This window comes from Sinohyriopsis cumingii, chromosome 8, assembly GCF_028554795.1.
Source record: "Sinohyriopsis cumingii isolate HCF-2022 chromosome 8, ASM2855479v2, whole genome shotgun sequence".
Taxonomy (NCBI): Eukaryota; Metazoa; Mollusca; class Bivalvia; order Unionida; family Unionidae; genus Sinohyriopsis; species Sinohyriopsis cumingii.
Genome location: NC_142968.1, coordinates 74700992 through 74721462, shown reverse-complemented (window position 1 = coordinate 74721462; position 20471 = coordinate 74700992). Strand labels below are relative to the sequence as shown.

The window sequence follows — 20471 nt, the reverse complement described above, 5'->3', positions numbered from 1 at the left end:
AAATAAATTTTGATATATGTCGCTTAGTTAAAATTCATATCGTCAAATATATGTTAATGGACTAATTAAAAACATGGATAAAAGCGACCTTGTCATACTGGGAAATTTTAATTTAGAAAATTTACGTTCCGTCTGGTATATATATATATATATATATATATATATATATATATATATATATATATATATATATATATATAAGAGGAGATATTTTTTACAGTAGACTGATATTTTGCCAATTGATAGATATTCATTCCGTTTACAGAAAAGGCTCATGTTACGTCAGTGATGGTTTCGCCCAACCATCCACAGTCGGGGCACAGAGTGGATATCCATTGTAATGCTACTGGCAACCCACAACCTGCTGTCTATTGGAGCTATACGGATGTGAGTATGATAGACTACATTGTCAGTGCTTGATTACTATGAATTATGGGAGGATTAAGTTTAATCAACATGAAATTGCCGTGTGGTAATTACCTAAATCACTATTTCCCTGTCTATGCCGCTGTATGAAATGGATAAAATATTTTAAACTGTGTCAGCAAAATAACGAAGAAATAGATTTTGTTCCCTTAAAAATTAAGTATTGCTATTTGCTGGCGCTATTGCTTTGTTTTCATCAACATCGATAAATGTAATAAAAATGTGGTTTACCTTTTACAGTGGTCTACATACCACCGTATTTTCGTGATATATCCTGTCTCATGTAGACAAAAGTGTTAAACGTTCTATATATCGAAACTTACAAGGAGAATTATACTCTGTGAAAAAGTTGTTTTATTTTATAAACCTGGCAAAGATCATGAAAACGTGTCTTCAGAAATAACGATGCAAATTCATCCACTTTTTTTTATAAATTTACTTCTTGTCATCAAATAAATTTCAGACGATGGGCCTGTCGTATATGCCGATCTCTGCGTCATATCTAGACCCGACAACTGTTCGAATTGATAATTTCCAGCCCGCCATACACAGTGGTACATGGACATGTATTGCCAGGAACAGCCTGGGTGTTGATAGACAGCTCATTCAGCTGTAGTGAAGGTTGGAGATATTGCTTAAGATATTGGCCCAAATACGGAATTAAACAATGACGAATGTAAATGCATATAATTAGGGTAGAAACACTTGAGCTTTATTGTATTCTACTGTATGTTATTAAGTCATAAAATTGCATACGAATCACAGAATAAACATTATTTCGAAATTTGCAAATGATGTCCCGTTTGCTTGAAGGCACACTATATTAAATGTACTTTTTTCTGACTAGTCTTCAGGTCTTTTATAAAGAAAATTACAAAATATTTCATCAGATGGGTATTCTTAATAGTACTTTGTAAAAAAAATTCAATCTTGGCACTTTAATACAAAAATTGAATTCTTCTTCAATGTTGCCGCTGTCTCATAAATATCGAAATCAATAAGCCGTGTCGTTATTTGATCTTGATTTATGAAACTAAGTTTCGATATAGAGTTTGTTTAGTCGCAGACCTTTTTAAAGAGTTAAAGCTTGCACGTTAATGTGGTATCGGCATATACCTCTTATTTGCCATAACACAGTGACAGCGACATTCGTCGGCCGATGGAAATAAGCTTGTAAGTGCCATATCTACAAATTGCACCGTTCATCTGTATCAATTAAATTCATGTTGTACTGGATAAATTGGTAATTATCGATGCAGCCTATATTCCTTTTTGCTGTTTAAGAATCTACCTTGCAACATATTTTCTTTCTCTTTCTTCAGTGTTTATTGCAACAATTTTTTGCACTCATTGATCTTTCTGCACAACTATATATTGTACTTAGGTAGTCCATGCAATTACAGATTTTTCACACAACTATTTATTGTAGCAAACACAGCTAATCCTTGACCTCAGGTACTCTATTCGACACGTTCTTATTCGCACACTTATTTCTTGAACCCTGTTTATCTTTTAATAGCCTCATTCTCACACAAATAGTTCCAATACATTTCAAATAGTTTCGGCGAATTTTTGCGAAATGTTGTCATGTGATTTTAAGATATCGCAGTGATGCATTATTTTAAACTGTAAATACGTAATTATGTGACAGTGTGTGTGTGTGTGTGTGTGTGTGTGTGTGTGTGTGTGTGTGTGTGTGTGAATACATATTACGAACAACCGCCTTCACAACGAATAAAAGATTGCTTAACCAATAACCACCAATCATTTTGAAACAATATGAAATTAATAGATATCAATATAACAAAAAACTGAGTGAACGTTGCGGATGTCATTATGATACATGGCGATTATAAATCAAGGTATGTGATTTAGCTCAAAATTAAATCCATAGCACTTTAATCGCTTTGAGACATTCTGAATGAGCTCCAGGTCAACGGGTGGAGCTTTTGTTGTTTATCAACAATACAAAGGGTTGAAATGTTGCAGAAACAGTGTTTGTACTTGAAATATTTGTCATAAGTTAAACTTTTGCAGAAAACGGTTTAATAAAGAGAGTTGGAAGCATGTGAAATTCTCCAAGTCTCTGATGAGCGTGTTAATTATGGCGCTTAAATAAACATAAAATCCTTATTGGATAAATTAAATTGAGGGTGGATTCCTCAGGCGGAGGTTCTTATTTTATAAATGTATTACCCTGCAAAATTCGTCAATTTACATTTTTCCGCTTGATGCAAGAAGTTTTGATTCTAAGACGAATAGCGAATGGCGAGTGTTCTCTAGGTGATATAGCCAATTGACGTGTATTGGAAGTCTTGAAAGACGAAGCTGTAAAAGGAATAAGGAATGCAAGTTAGAGTGTTTTAGTTTCATACAAACTATTACTTTAATACGAGTCCAAAGATAACTGTTTTAATTTATTTGTTCTAAATTCATGCAACTGTTTGTGAGTCTGATGACAATTGTTTGAATACATTTGTGTTGAATAGATATGGATATGCTTGAATATCTGAATGATGATCTTAAACGACAAATCGTTGGGACAGTACAGCATCGGAACTAAGTGAAATCTGATGAAGAATATTTTAAGCTATCCGTGATACAAACAGTAATTCATGAGGGTGATCGAATAATAAGGGGTTTAGCACAAAAAATCATTTTTTGATCATTTTAAGCTCACCGAAGCCCAATATACCTACTTTGAGACTGCATGGGTTGGATGTTGATCAAACGCAAAAGGATCTTGATTACATAATTGACGAGTATTTCCGAAGATCGATGCTGAATGGAGAAAAATAGAACCCCCATCAAATTTTTCAAACATAACAGCAATCGAGGTGGTGGTGGTCGTCATAAATCCCGGGTTTTAGATAATATTACGTGGACGATTTTTGTAACTCTTGCTTGTGACGCTGCAGATGGTAGTTATAGCCTTTCTTCAGAAGTCGTTCCTAGCTATTTGATTGTGACAGTCCTACTAATTCTGTTTATTTACGATGTCCTATATCGTAGTTGTCACGAATACGATTTCGTATGCCTGAACATGACGAAAATATAATGATTGATATTCGTGTTAAGGAATTAACTATAAGTTTGTTTGTCAGAGACAGACCATAAAATTGGCCGCCATAAAACGGCCTACCATAAGATATGGTCTCACCATAAACGACCTAAACACTTTATAAAACAAACACAAAAATAAATAAAAGACTTTTTTTCGGTGGTATCGTTGAGGAGTTAAGATCACATGGGGAATTGTTTGGTGGCAGATATTGATTCCTCGGTGGATTCTTCAACAAGTATATTTAGCTGCCTTACATGCACACCTACAGAATTTTCCATTTCATATTCTCGAGACAGATTTGACCTACTTTTCTCGATGGTCTTTGCAAGTGAAACAAATTCAGCATTCTTTTATAATCATCGACCTTAGCGAGTGACTTTTCATTGCTTGTTCCAATACTTTGATGAATCTATATTCTGTTGCTAATATGTATCTACCCTCACCCCGTCACTCTTGCAATATTTCAAAATCATCTTGGATTTTTTCAGGATCAAGTTGATGTGCGAGACCATCGCTATCAATTTTCAATCCAAGAAATAATCGCATTCGTATTTTCTTCATTGAATATATAATATAATTTCTATGCTGGGCAGTTTTACTGGCTACGGTTTCGTCTTTCTTATTATGCGAGTATGTCTCATATCTATGAGAATGCTTTACCAGCAACATTACCGACGGCGCCAATAGCTTTGTCACGAACAAAGTCGATGTATTCAATTCCTAATTGTTTTGCAATCCAGATCGCGTTTGGAGCTACTGCTCTGAATAGACTTTGAACAACATCACCAAATCGATCTCCATAAATAACTTTATTTGTTCGTAACCGTGCATTTAAGACTCTAACCATAACGGAAAACGTTGAGCATCGTATATAAACGTTATTTTGTTTTCACTGATCTAATTGTGTTGTGCTAGCGCATCAATCAATCGCCGTTGTAACATGTAAACGGATTGTCATCAATAACCTCATCGATAAGTGCCAGATAGACGTCACTATCCGTAAGACCACCCGTATATGAACGCTGACAAATCACAGCTGCTTCATTAATGATTTCATGAGAATTATTGCCGGCTCGTCTACGACAAATCACATTTTTTAGTCGATCAACATCAGCGAGGACGTTTTTGGAACAAACTTAATCGTGAATCTCCATCAATTTAGGGATTACATTACCAGCTTGCTTTTTATGACCAAGGGCTGATGCACGAGCGGCAAGACCAATTCTAGCTGCTTCTTTTGGTTTTTCTTCAATGTGAGGTGGCTTGAATGGTGATTTTTTGTTCGATAATATATCAACAAGTGACGGATTTGAGCAGCTGCGTTGACTTGTTCTTCAAAATTTGTAAAGTCATCCTTACGTTCTCCTGTGATTTTACTTAATACACAGGACGTTCGATACACAAAAGAAACACTATTTTTTCTGAATTATCAGCGGTCTCTGGATCTAACAAAGCCTGAAGAACTGGATACTCTGTTGCAGCAATTCGTTACTGGGCTATCATGAAATTGTTTAAGACCTTCTTCAGTAAATTTGGCAGGTGGTTTTGGAACAGGTTTTGGTTCTGGTACAACAAGATTCCTTACATGACCGATCTCACACGACCTAGATCGATACCCTCAATTACTTCTTGTATTTCTTGCTGTAATTGTGGTTGAGCAGCATCTATTTATTGTCCGCCATATGTGTGCGTGTGTCTGACATTATTAAAGATAGTGATTAATATTCCACCATGCAGGAGCTTAATTTTATGAGGCGAGAGCAGACTCTGCTTTTGATTAATTAGTAATAACGGCCAGATATTTTAATGGAATGCGTTAAGTCCCTATGCTATTTAATGACGAGGCTTGGACATAAATTACGCTATGGTATACAACAGCTGTTTCCTGAAATCATGTTAGCAGTTACAGTTCTGATTTGGGAATACGATCTGGAAGAGAATAGATATGGAATACGTGTTGATTCCAGGGAGCTATGCATATGTCTTTATGGTGTGTCAATATTTTTCAAACCAAACAACAAAATGGTGGATGACAATATGGTGAAGTAGTATCGGTAAAATGTGTTGAAAACAGACGTTATGTAGACATTGCGACACATATTACATTGTACACATATTGTACATACTCCTAGATGAATAGATATATACATATATACTTAGATACATAGATACATACTTAGATACATACATAAACACATAAATAAATACATACATAGATACATACATAAATACATAAATATATATACATATATACTTACATAGATACATACATAGATACATGAATAGCTACATGCATATATACATATATAGATAATAAATACATACATACATACATACATGCATGCATCCATCCATTCATCCATCCATCCATCCATCCATACATATTTACATACATACATACATACATACATAAAATCTTTCTATCGTAATTGACATATTAGTTCATGCTGACTAAGGCCAGGCAAGTGATGACGTTGCAAGATTGTGTAATGAGGTGAAGGAAGCAACGGTCGAGGTACGGGCTGTTAGGAAGTCGGTGACAGAAAGACAATTTAAGAGGCAGAAACAAATCATCGGCCTGGTAGGTAAAAAAGCAACATCAGTTTTCTACGGAAAGAAACGCTTAGACTGGAATGAGTACCATATGGTGTCCATTACACTAGAACATAGTTGTACAAATGATGTACAGATATATGTACGACGTGGTTGCTTCTGAACGTCTTTCTCTAACATTTTCCTTCAAAGTACATACTGTGATTCATGATCAAGCCCATAATACATGTTCGATAAATTGATATTATTAAAATTATCTTTTGTATTCTAAGAGTCGTGTATTAGGGAAGCATACCTTTAGTACAGTTTTTGTATATTGTTAAGTGTGTGGCATGTTGATATGTTACCTATTCTTGTATTAGTCCAAAGAAGTGAAGAAATCGATGTCATTTAATTTGCATAAATACGATACATTGATACAATTGCTATAAATCTTTTATATGAAACTAAATATTGAATATGGACTTCTTTATGCTGAAAATGAGGAAACAAACACAAGAATAAAATCAATGATTGTTTGTGTTAACAATGTTCAGATTGGCCAGTAAAACACAGAGAAAGTATTACGTATGCGACCAAGCCGTTTTCCTCATTCGGTAATGGAATTTTACGGCTTGAACATGTGAACCACTAGCTGATCTTTCTCGAAGAACTTGCAACGTGTATTGACACATTTATTGTGTTTTATAACTTAATAATAATGTCGACCGGAAAACCAGTCAGGCTTATTTTCATATCAGTTCATACATGTCGTTTTCTTAACGATACATAAGTCGTTTCCTTGTACACACTAAACACAAGCGATTGCCGTGACAACTAACGTGCTGTCCTGTCAAACATAAGATCACTAGCTCGAACCTATGTTTAGGATAAAACGTGTTTTTTTTAAATAAGTAGACTACTGACTTTAGTTGGTGAATATGAAAGTCAAATTTGATGATCATAAGTTCGATTTCAGTAATGGATACATGGCATGCATAATCGTTGAATCGTATCTGAAACTGGTTTAGTGTACGCGTATTAGTCCCTCATATGCTTACAATTAGTCGCATGCCAAAATTTCAAAGAACTATATTCAAAGTACAGCTTGAATGGGCACATTTTATATTATATTAAGAAATTAATGTTGTATGTACTGGCCAATAAGTCAAATTCACGTTAAACATTTTTTGAGTGAGTTTATCGCAGTCTTTATGAACGGTATTATACTGCCAAACGACTCGGACGTACAGTCTGTATCAGAGAACTTTAGATCGCTATACCGTTTAGGAGCATCATATCAATCTATCTACGAAGCTCATAAGATGTTATAAGCGTTTTCAGAGATATAAGTCTAAACATAATGAGAAATTGATTAACATGGGAGTGACATTATAAATGGAACAGAATAGACTAAGTCAAGAATATGAGGAAATAGAATAGAAATACAATTTTATAATATTGTGCAAGACAAAGTTGAGTCGCTGACTAAATCGATCATTACTACTGAATCGTCTGAAACTTTTGACGAGTTTAACGATTTTGTCTGAGCTATAGTGATGAAGATATCCAAGAGCATGACAATTGAACAGATGTGTTATGTGGGTATTTTATAAGACAGGAGTCCGATCAGTTTTGCAAAAATGGCATACCACAACGCAGAAGCAGAAGAATGCGAGCATAATAATACATTGACAATGGATATTGGCGAACATATACCAACCAAACTTTTTTGAAAATTCACATTATGTGGGGGTGGGTGGTGCGTGCGACAGTCTGTCAAAATGTATGTTGACATTGTACTCAGTCATGGGGCATTTGAGGTTATTTACACGGACTTCTTTTTTAAAGGCATTTTATCTGGCGGTTCAAAGGAATTTTGCTATAAGAACCCTGAAAATGGCATATCAAATTCTTTGTTCAAGGGTGGTTTACAACTTCGTTTTTTTCTGTTGTGGGACACCATGTGTTTTTGTACAAAGTAACAATGGAAGCATATAACATTTTAAAACAGGGAAAACAGAGATAGATAGATAGATAGATAGATAGAGAGATAAATAGATAGGTAGATAGACATATAGATAGATAGATAGATAGATGTCAATGTCCATAGACAGACAGACAGACAGAAATATATATATATATATATATATATATATATATATATATATATATATATATATATATATATATACATACATATATAGATAGATAGATATATAGACAGATAGGTGTCCGTGTCCATGTCTTAAATGCCACATCGTAGTCAAATTACGCAATCAACACGTTGCCGACCACGTGGATCTGTTTGTCAATATTATAAGGCACGTAAACCATATACACGGGTGGCTGCATTATCACTTGTGATTCCAAGTTTTTGCACTGACAGATACAGAAATAAATGATAGCTGGGATCCAAGCAATTGCAGTTTCTGATCCTGGTATAATGCAAACACTAAACAAGTTACATACATATTTCTTAAGTAGAAAAGCATCCCTTACATGAGCATCCCTACCGTGATTCAGATTCAGCAAATCGCACAACAACGTAAAATACACATACCAAATCGTATGCAAAAGACAGACATGCTTGAATTATTGAGACCCATGCTTGGACTGAATCCATCACTTTGCGCTAATCCACCACCGGTTGTCAATTCAAAAACATTAGTGCAACAGCTCAAACAATTTGCACGTGAGAGTATTATACAAATACAAAAGAGGAACAAGAAAAGCTGACATACATGAGATTTTTGACGAGGTGTAAAATACAAAGTATCTATATATGTATCTATCACAGGTACTTCATGAAACAAATTCCAGTATGGCATGGGTTACTGAGTGCGCGGCTAGTGGTCGGGAGATGTGGGTACAGATTACCATGCACATTGCACAATGTGACACATGTATACACAATCTCTTGTACCTCGCTCGCGCAGAACTGTCTGTTTCAAAACTTAAAATCATGGACTAAATCATCGGCGTTCAATCCGATAAGACACTACTAGATGCCATCTGACATTTCACATGCAACACACGGACACTGCCAGGGCAGAGTCAGGACAATCACTCAGGTTTCAAGGACAGACAAGGAAAATGACAGGTAAAAGAAACTTCCATATTAAATGATTTATAGAATATACACAGTGAAAGTCTAATATATAAATGGGATTAATATTAAGGTTGATGAAGTTCATTTTGCAGAAGAAAGCAAGATACCCCTTTGATATCAATATCTCTGGCGTTTCTTATTTCATTATGGTTTAACATTCGTGGCGGGCTGGGATCGAATCCTTCATAGATCACATATGATCAATAGTAAAATGATTTTAGATGTGGATATATTATTTTACAAAGTCTATATTATTGCTATTAGTAACAAAAGTTGTTATGCCGATATCAGAAGTTAATTACGACATTCGAGTTTCAATAAGAATGGTTCATTCTCTTGAAGTGCTCTTTATTCCATGTTTTCACAATGAAAACATAAACATTTTGCTGGAACGAACGGTGGGTTCAACCTATACTCTGCTCTAAATCTGTCCATTCTTAATACTATTATCATGAGCAATATTATTATTATTATTATTATTATTATTATTATTATTATGCACGAATAGTAGCAGAGTGTAATCAAATCACAACTTTTCTCGCCATTCTCAAGCAACTAGCACAGGAAAAAGTCACCTACTGCTTTAAAGAGAAAGTCTTGACGAGACTCAATAATATGTGGACATTTTAAATAGAAGAGATATGATTCCTTTATTTTTTTATTCCAATACGATATACTTGTTTTATATGAAAACTCCATATATTTCAATGAATGTTCTATTGTCTCCAACGGAATTATTTTTGATACATTATTATGAATCTCTTGGAAAGTCTCCTACTCACTCCCACCTACACATAGCAGTAGCACAATTTTGGAAGGGGTATACATTATAAAGAACGGCAGATGCGGTCGGACTCCTTATGTGTGGTACACTTACAATTTAGGAAAAAGAGGAAATACGAAATAGATCAGCGTGTATCTGTTGTATCGTTCGCAGTAACGTTCATATTAAAAGATGACGTCATAATCGTACAAAAACTGAACATCCATCCAACCATCCATACATACATGTATGCATCCATCCATCCATCCCTTTCCATCCATCCATCCATACATACATACATACATACAGACAGACAGACAGACAGACACACACGAATACGCCTTGTAGACATTTATCCTCATACAAAACCAAGCCCTTAATGTGTCAGTTCTATTCATAATCACCTACTCATGAACTGATTGAATTATTAACTGATTTTTAAAAGAAATGTATACTCTGCAACGATTGTATTAAAGCTGGTAAAATATAATTTTTCTTTATAGTATACTCCCTTTATTTACAGGGACCGTTTTTATTTTTCTCGGAGTTGTCATCGGAATAAACATATCCTCAACCAGTGAGTACATCATAGCTGATATAAAAATTATTGACAGATTTGTGAATTCAGGTACATAGAGAAAATCTCATGTTCTCTGGGAAATTTTTGTAAACTAATGATAGTTATTGGTTATTCTCCTAAATTATAATAAGCCTGGAATAATATACACGAATCGCATTCGTCTGTATCACTCTATAGACGCTGTTGTTGGTCTGATTCCGTACCATCACTGTAAAATATCGAACAATTACATCAATGTGCTGCAAATTCTTCAGACATGAAAACAGTAGCTCTCTGATTGGATCAAGTATATTTTTCAAACATGTATGCATAGCTTCAACATTCATATGCCAGCAATAATCCAGCATTATGTTGAGTGGAGATCTCAGTCTGTCTTTCGGTTCTGCATCGAGTTCGAAGAGTTGTATCTCTGGCGGTAATCTTCTGTGAGCAAACCCTAACTATCAACCGCATGAATCCACAAAATATCCCTTACGATCGACGATACCAATGACTGATAATGACACCTAGTAAATTAAAAGTAACCACACTAATGAGAATAAGAGTAACATAGTTTTAGTATTTTAGTAATGCTATGTAAAAAAATGGTTATAATCGCATTAGGTAATCCGTTAATCTTGAATTTATTAGTTTATAATATAATGGTCCTACCACGTGCACCAGGAAACGTTAGTTCAAAGATGTCCCCAAAACATGTTCGTGTAAACATGTAAACCTACAGTATGTCTAGATTCCACTGAGTTTAATTTTTCATTCAAAACCTACCACTTCTATTTAAGACTATATGCAAAAGTACTTACCTCGATGCAGGTGACCTCAGAAAATGAAGATTTGACGATGGAATTTTTCCAATGTGCATGGCGAATTTTGCGCTCCGCAAAACCTCTTACTGCCACATGTTTATGAAGCATTTTACTTAATTTAAATTAAAATCAAGACACGTATCAGATTGATCGTGACAAGTCATTACAACGAATAAAGTAAAGGTGTTAACTGGGTGGAACAATTTTGTAAGACTCCTTATATACATCGTAGAAAAGTCCTTTTGGAAGACTGATCAGTAGAGGAAATGAGCTTCTTCTTTAACTTAAGTCATTATTATTACTATTAAGTTATTATTATTATTATTATTATTATTATTATTATTATTCGTGTTTGCCAAGCAGGCTGCTGTAGACATAATATACAAATCTGTAAAACTTCATGGCTTCCTGAATCATGTAAAATTTGAAGTTCTATTATATTTACCTGAATGATGTACATCTAGAAATAGGAAATTATATCACTGGACGTGTTATAATCTGCATCATTGCACATGATATACCTTTCTTACGTCTTACATCTTGCTTCGTGATAATACAGATAATGTTTTATCTGAACAAATGTACTGACTCTATTTCTACAACGAGGAGTTGCGCCGGGAAGAGTTTTGTTTTTTCTTTGTTCCTATCAACGGCAGATGTTCCGAGGGAATCGAATTATAAAACTTTCCTACGTTACTCTTAACTTGTTTTATTTTTAATTTGGCCATAAGTTGAAATAATTGCAATTATAACGGTTGCCATTCTCTTTCTAATTTCCCTATGTCAGTTTCGGCATGCAAAATCTTACTAACCTTCACTTCATTGCAATGTAGATTTCATCTTCCTTTAACTGATTATAATGGCCTTAATTAGCTGCAAGTACACTTGCATTTGCTTAATTATATATAATTATAATCACACGAAAAATATAATGTCTTTATAATTATATATAATCATTTTCACTTGGAAAATTAGTATGTCTTCATATCACACTAAGACTGCCGTTTTTTGTTTCGCTGTTAGTTAATACTGCTATCACGAATTTATATTTTATACATAAAGCGTCACTTTGGGCAATTTTATAAAAAAGAAGAGATAACTTTCGTGTCCCAAAAACTATAGTTTTGTTATTTTCCGTCTTTGTGCACTACCGCTTTGAAGTTCAGTCGGTAAGAGTTAGGACGACACAAATGAAAGGTTGTTTTCACGCATCCAATAAGTGCCACGGTTACACAGATACACAATGGACGTGTTTGGTCTACCCATTTGTTCCGTATCCACTTTTTATATAGATATACTTAGTTCTTTGAATTAAGTATGTACTCTTTCCCTTATTATTACCAGGACGTGAATAACAAATTCACATATAATTGAGTTATGGACATAACATAAATCCAAGGAAAGCTTCAAGTAGAAAGAAAGAGGTTAAAGGTTATGAACAGTTTCCAGTTATTATAGCTTAGCAGATATACAAACTTGGAAACTCAATAGCACAACGATAAATCCCCCAGACAAAAATGAACGTAACTTATGTGTCGTCAGTATCATTGATACAAAGGCATCATTTGAGTGAACGTATAAAGAAAACAATTGTCTGGCACCCGCGCTTAGTCGAGATAATTGTTTCTAGAATACTCTGCTGTGTCTTGTCAGACCCGGTAAATGTTTTGTATTAATCGCCTCAACAATATTGTTATTAGAATTAGGAGAAAATAACACTGGTAATTTGTGAAAAGTAAATTCAGGATCTGACAGGAATACTTGTAATCGATTAACAGCACTGTATGAAAATAAAATAAAACAATGAAATATATGATCAGAAATTTATATACGTGTTCAATATTACCCCGATTGTTTCCCATAATGTCATTATTTCCATAATACAAACCATTGCTGGTCTTACTAGAGATTTTGGTGTCTTAAATCAGTAAATGATTAAAAAATATCATACTCGAAATTAAACAGCACAAGATAGGCTATATATAAAAGTGGCCATTATAACCGGTTGAGGAATAACCTGTGAAAACCACGCTGAGAACCACCGACCCCCGGTAACATCACGGGAACCTACTGGCAGGTCTTCTAACATACCCACACTGACTGAGCCCGAGACTCGAAACACTTGTAGTTTTGAAACAAAATTAAAATGACTAAAAAGTTACGTTCACATAGACTTAGACTTACACTTACACACACACACTTACACACACACGCACATACACGCGCAAATACACACACAAACACACACACACACACACGCACACACACATATATATATATATATATATATATATATATATATATATATATATTTATCTTGATTCGCTTTGCAGAAGCATTAAGAGTGTGCTATAACTGCGTTGGAGCTGCATTTGCTGCAGACTGCGATAAAATTACAAGATGCGGCAGTAACGAGGTAAAGTTGCTCGGTCTACAGTGCTTTTGAAAATTCTGTTCACATGGACGTTTATCAAACAATACAAAAGGCAATGACTTCCGGCATTAGTAATTACCTTTATATTATTATCTGTCTTTGTCTTAAGCTAGAAATCAAAATATCAATCTTAATTGCCTTTTTGTTGGTCTCCAACCTAACATACCATCAGCAAACAATTAATCGGACTACAATTTAGAAACAATCGTCATCTATAGTATATTCCAACATCTTAGTCTATGATAAATGGTCGCATCGTCTGTGTCTGTTTTACGTAAATTACACGACTCTATCCAGGCATTCGGCATCCGTTCGGGACTGTTTTGGAGTTTATAATTTCAACGTGTGGTATGATTATAAGGACACTCAATGTGTTGACCTAATGGTTGATACTAGTATAATGTCAATACTATTATTAGCAATCGATCTTGGCACGAGGATGTTTAGCTCGTTGTCATAATAATGACATCAAAGTAGCAAATCAAAACAAACCTTTATCGACTCGTTACTGGCTGGTACGCCTTCTTAAGTAATTATGAGTGAATCAATGTCTTGCTAAACTCAGTGTAGATCGAGTTCGATTACATGTTACGGGAGAGTTTGTTTCAAGATGTTAAGATCTTTTAAAAAGCGAAAGAATACACATGCAAAATTTGGATTGGTACGTGAATCTGACCACCATCTCTCGTTATATCATTTTCTTTCATGGTTTTATAACGAAGTACATCAAAGGAAAACTTTCTACGAACATGCTAACTAGCCAAAATGTATAAAGCATACGTTGCTGTAGCAATATGAGTCTAGAGGAGCCTTTTTCAGGACCAAATTGTGTCCCGTAATAGATTATTAGTATTGAAAATAATATTGCACAAACATTTGAAAATGTCGACCAACGTGAATTCTGGAAGCAAGTGAAACAAAATACTACCACTTCCAATAAAATACCAATTTGCATTGATGGAAACCATGGTCAGAATAATATATGCAACATGTGGAAAAATCATTTTGAAGACTTACTCAATAGTGTTAAAAATGAATCGAATAATAAGCATGTGCTTTCAGCATTCAGCTTTCAGCTTCTGATCGTATTGAGGAAATCTCATTATCTGAGATCCAAAGTGCAATAACAAGACAAAAACTTTGTAAATGTCCAGGATCAGATTTTTTTTTTTGTATGTGAAACATTTTAAATTTTCAGATACTAGACTTCATGTGATATTGATGATTTCATTTAATTGTATTTTTGTGCATACCTTTGTAGCAGATGATTTCACAAAAGTTACAATTATACCGCTAGTAAAGAGAAAAATTGGTAACCTGGTGGACAAAAATAATATCAGACTTATAGCTCTTACGACTATTATTTAAAAAAATATTTGAATACATCATACACAATGATGTGAAGTCACAATTTCCGATAATCAGTTTGGTTTTAAAAAGCAGCATTCAACAGATTTATGCATATATGCCTTTAAGGAACCTGTCAGCTATTATGTAGAATATGGCAGCCCAGTGTTTGTATGCATTTTAGACGCTAGCAAGGCATTTGATAGGGTCAATCACTGGACACACTTTAAAAAGCTGATTGATATTAAAATACCTGTTTGCATAGTTCATACTTTTGTTAACTGGTATGGCAAACAGTTGTATTGTGCGCGATGGTGAAGTGTACTGTCCAGCACTTTCCATGTAAACAATGGGGTGAGGCAGGGGAATATTCTTTCCCCTTTCTTTCTACATATATATAGATGAAAACAAAATCGTAAGCTCGGTAAGTGTTACGTGGGGTTACGTCTACCACCAAATGTGTTGTTTCTTAACAATTGTAGTTCTGCTGATGATATGTCACTGATAAGTCCTTCTATCACTGGTTTAAGAAAATTATTAAAGAGATGTGAACAATACGCATTTGAGAATGATATCATCTATAATAATATCATCAATAATAAAAACAAATCAGCCAACTTCTTTCACATTACCATCTCCTCCCCTTGTACATCTTAACAGCAATCCTTTTACGTAAGTCAACAGTTAAATGTATTTGGGTCATATTTTGAAATAATGAAGATATGATGAGACATTACCGATTTTTGTGTACTCGAACAAACATGCTTCTACGTAAATTTAAGATTTTTCATTGAATATCAAAATTAGATTATTCAAATCTTATTGCTGTACCATGTATTGTGCTCCTCTGCGGGCAAAGTTTAGTGAATGTATGAAAAGAAAACTAGTTATCGGTTATAACACTAGTCCTCGTTTTCTATTTGGTCTTCCTAGGTGCCTCCAAAATGTTTGTAAATTATAATGCATTCCGTTTTGATGAAGTAATGAGAAAGTATGTATTCTCAATGATGACAAGAAAATCTAATAGTAAGGATTGTATATTGAAATCTCTTTGGAACTATGACATTCATTACAATTCTCCTATTATTAGTAGATGGAACAAAATGCTATTTAAATGTGCCATTTAATTTCATTCTTAACAATGCATGGCGCAGTTAATTGTGTAGATGTATCTGTATACTTGTACCTATGATATATATGTTCTTTAATGTTTACATTTTTTTAAAAACTGTATATGTATATTTTAATTGAGATGTATGGAGTATATAGTGTGAAATAAAGAATTGTTATCTTCTCTTAAAGCCAAGAAAGGAATCGTTAGTCATAGAGAACGACGTTACTTTATTGATACTGGTCTTCTATGCACAAGTCTAATATAGACCTGACATACTGAGAAAATAATAACCCGGCATCGTGTAAGACGATACTAACGTTGTTTGAACGTATTCCTAAGGTCTAGTTAGACGGATAGGTACGTAATGTATTAAATGAGGAGGAATTGCTTGGTACAAGTATGCTTTCTTCAGACAATCACGACAAGTTAAGTCCAAAAATGATTTTGTACGGAAAGCGATGGAAAGACCACCATTAACCTAGGTTGCATATATTTTTGCAGGAATGCTTTGAGGAAGAAGTCGATACCAGTCATAATGTCCTTTTTAACTCCGGCTGCAGGTCAAAAACAGTAAGTATATGCTGTAGGGTCTTATATCGATATTTGTGTCTAAGAAACCTTTTTCTCTTTCTAATAGTAAATGCATATTATTATTATTTCCCGTAATGTATCCATATTTCGGCCTGCATCTCTCCATTCATCCGTCTGTTGGTCTGTTATTATGCAAGTTTGTCTTTTTCAGTTTTTATTTTAATCTTTCCTATCGACGTTTCCACGCAACTGTTTGTAACCTAGTCATCTGACGCACCCCCCCCCCCCATCACCATTGATTGGAATGCATCCCAGTTAACTCCTTTCCATGTATATCTCCATGTATTTTTCTGCATCACACTTATTTACCCCTCTTTCTTTCTTTCTTTCTTTCTTTCTTTCTTTCTTTCTTATATCTTTCTTTTTCTCTCTCTCACTCTCCCTCTCTCTCTCTTTCTATTAATGCTTCAGTTATTATCTTAGTTGCAGTTTTGGTTACTGTTGCCAGAAATAAGTCTTTCTGTCGTCATTGTTTTACACATTTTATATTGTTTCAAAAATAGCAATGCTGCAATAACAACAACAGCAACTACTGCTACTAGCACTACTAATCCCACTAGTACTGCTACTACTACGACAGTTTCAAAACCTACAAAAGCAAAAACAAAAAACTGCTTCTATTTACTATTACTACTACTACTATTACTACTACTACTACTAAACACAATTGCTACTACAACTCCTACTATTTCTACTACTGCAACGTACTACTACTAATGTAACTACCACTACTACTATTACTACGACCACTACTACTAATGATAATGCTAATAATAATGGTTACATGGACTATGACGAAGACTTTGATGATGATGATGATTAGGGATCTAGATCTTTGTTAAAAACATCAACTATGTCTGCAGTGTGGCAGTTTATAGTGATGCCTATCAATGGGGCATCATGCTGTAGACACGTTGCATCGTATATATATATATATATATATATATATATATATATATATATATATATATATATATATATATATATATGTTTGTGTGTGTGTGTGTGTGTGTGTGTAACGACTACAATACATCCGGATCCTACACGATCCTTCAGATATAATCAGGCATATGGTTGGCAGGCATCACTTAAAACATCATAGACGAACATTTGACAATACAAAAGAAAAATAGCAGGTGCATTGTATTCATCGACAACGTTATGTATGCGATGATTGCAGTAATCGCTTGAGTAACAATGTTTATAGGTACGTGATCGGCGACGTATGTGACAGCACCCTCAGTTGGAATTGGTTCGTATATATTCGTCGGCATTGCTGATAGTCATAATATGATCGCGAGAAAAATAACAACATGTGCGAGTAGGTAATTACATAAACATACAGATACACTGTCGACGGCAACAGTCGCACATAATGCTATATGATCGCTAATATCATCTGGAATTAAAGACGGAGAACTGTTAGATGATGAACTCATTGTAATCAATAGTATTTTTTCGAGTGTTGGTCATTGATAACTCCAAATTTGGAATCAGTACAAATATAATAATGACAGCAGAAATTGCCACGTGACTGAAGAAAATTGACACAACTCCGCCCACGACTACTATCATATCATCGGCGCCACAGCAGCCGGAATTAGACATCAGCTCAAGAAAAGGACATAGTAGATGGTCATTTAAGAACGCACTGCACAATTTATTATAGTTGTCAACATCAGAGCAGAATCATTGGGTGCATTATCCATTAACAGCTCACTGGTATTCGCGTATACAAAATAAGGATGATGGAATGCCAGAGTGTCGTCGGCATTCCAACAGGATCATATCAAATTTTCAAATCAATAATGAACGTCATCGCAGAATCAAATCTATTAAGGGAAAAGTATCAAAGATCACTATCACGGTACACGAGCCAACGCGATGCACCGCCGTTGAAATATCAACGCCAGATTTCTCCGCTGATATAGATCAATTTTGGATTAGAACTATGTTACGATGGCAATAAACTATTACTGATAATCGTCCTCTTAAACCAGAACGAGCAACACTGAGTTGGGGCTGGGGTAGAGCAGATCACGACCCACCTCAAATTCGATCTTGACGTTAATTTAAATAGTTCATGATCTTCAATACAGTGCTGATAGTCATACCTTTAAGCATTCAGTGATACGCCAATTAGAAGATAATGTAAATGATCCAAAGAAAATATGAAACAAACACGACAAGGGTTTTAAGCTAGTAAAGAAGCTATATTAACACTCACATTTTCACAACTCCTTCGATAATAGCTAAACGGAGAATTACGGGCTAGACTTGCTTCTGAAAATTTTACTCTCCTAGCTGTGATAGGGTATGTAAGGAGCTATTTTAGCAAACTCCGTGAAGAGATAAGGCCGAAAGCAGAGTTTGGGTCCAGATATCATCGCTCATTTCCCTGCGTAAACGTTTATATAATAATGAAATATATACATCTTGAGCTTATTATAAAATTATCACTGATGAAGTACTATGGCCAGAAACCGATACAGGTGGAATTGAGAGTCTAAATACACATTTTCCAGTTCCAGAAATTGATATATCAGTAAATGAGAGTCGTATAAATAAAATGGTTGATAATCAGTTGTCACAGTTGGTTCACAAATGGAAATCAATGGAAGGAAAAAAATTCTCGATCATAGCAACGATCCAGATGGTGGTGGTCGTCATATAACATCGGATGTTGTTCATTTTACGTCGACGATTTATTTCAATCTTATATGTGACGTTGTGGATGGTAATTCTCAGGCGGGATCAAAATGGACTTCGATCTCAGCAAGCACAGCAATGATATAATCTTTATATCCTTTCTCCAGAGGTTACCCTGGCAATTTGATTGTGTCCGTGCCCACTAATCCTGTTTATTTACGCTCTCATAATCCGTCTTCACGATTACAATTTTGTCGGATCGAGATAGACTTTTACTGGACATACTCGAAGACGAATTGTTTGTCAGTGTATATGTCAGTGACTGACACTTAGCGATAAAAATAAATAAAAAGATAACACTCCGAATAAACCAAAGAAAATGATATGTTATATTTATTGATGCTGGCAAGCTCGGCGGCCTAGGCTACTTATAACTGGTTTTCGGTGAATTGAGGACATATAGGGAGAGTGATTGCTCCGCCCCCACACACTGCCCAATTAACTACATGCTTAGATCGCTTGCAATTGGAGTCTTTGGATTACTCCACAAGTTTCCTTAGCTGTTTCGCACTTACAATTAACAACACTTTTTGATCATATTCTCGTGACATCGTTGAACTAAATTTTCTCGATTGCGTTTGCCAGAATAACACATTTAGCAATCGCGCTATCATTTCTGACCGTTGTAAGGAACTTGTACATTGCTTTTTGGAGTTATTTGATTAATCGATATTACGCTGGTATAGTATATCTACCATCCTCCTGTCGCTCTTGTATCATTTTAAAATCGGTTTGATTTTTTGAGGATCAAGTGTACTACCAAACCTCTTTAATTTCTCAATCACGTTGATATTTTTCAGTGTCATTATACAATAAATATATTTCTTTAATTAAGTGTTTTATAAATCACCAAAAGGAGACGACCTTGCTCAGGTGATGTCCATTTGTTGTGTTTCCTAGGATTTAAACACACTGCTAATGTAAGCCAGTGATGTAAATATATGCTATTTTTACGGCCAAAAGGCATCTCTACTGATCAACATTAATTTGTGCTAG

General features: G+C 34.7%; 2 protein-coding genes across 3 annotated transcripts in view; both read left to right on the top strand.

Moving 5' to 3' along the window:
- The window catches only part of LOC149793823 (uncharacterized), a 29103-nt gene extending 27885 nt beyond the window's left edge, over nucleotides 1-1218 (top strand). For both annotated transcript variants that reach the window (XM_089966472.1, XM_089966473.1), the window contains exons 11-12: nucleotides 266-387; nucleotides 890-1218. In XM_089966472.1, the coding sequence (XP_089822598.1) occupies nucleotides 266-387; nucleotides 890-1042 (275 nt within the window). In that variant the 3' untranslated portion in view covers nucleotides 1043-1218. The remainder of the gene's footprint in view (nucleotides 1-265; nucleotides 388-889) is intronic.
- A 7802-nt stretch (nucleotides 1219-9020) lies between these two features.
- Nucleotides 9021-20471, top strand: part of LOC149793822 (uncharacterized) — a 90942-nt gene continuing 79491 nt past the window's right edge. Inside the window, exons 1-4 of the mRNA XM_089966471.1 lie at nucleotides 9021-9125; nucleotides 10421-10474; nucleotides 13614-13696; nucleotides 16677-16745. Of these exons, the coding sequence (XP_089822597.1) occupies nucleotides 9050-9125; nucleotides 10421-10474; nucleotides 13614-13696; nucleotides 16677-16745 (282 nt within the window). The 5' untranslated portion in view covers nucleotides 9021-9049. The remainder of the gene's footprint in view (nucleotides 9126-10420; nucleotides 10475-13613; nucleotides 13697-16676; nucleotides 16746-20471) is intronic.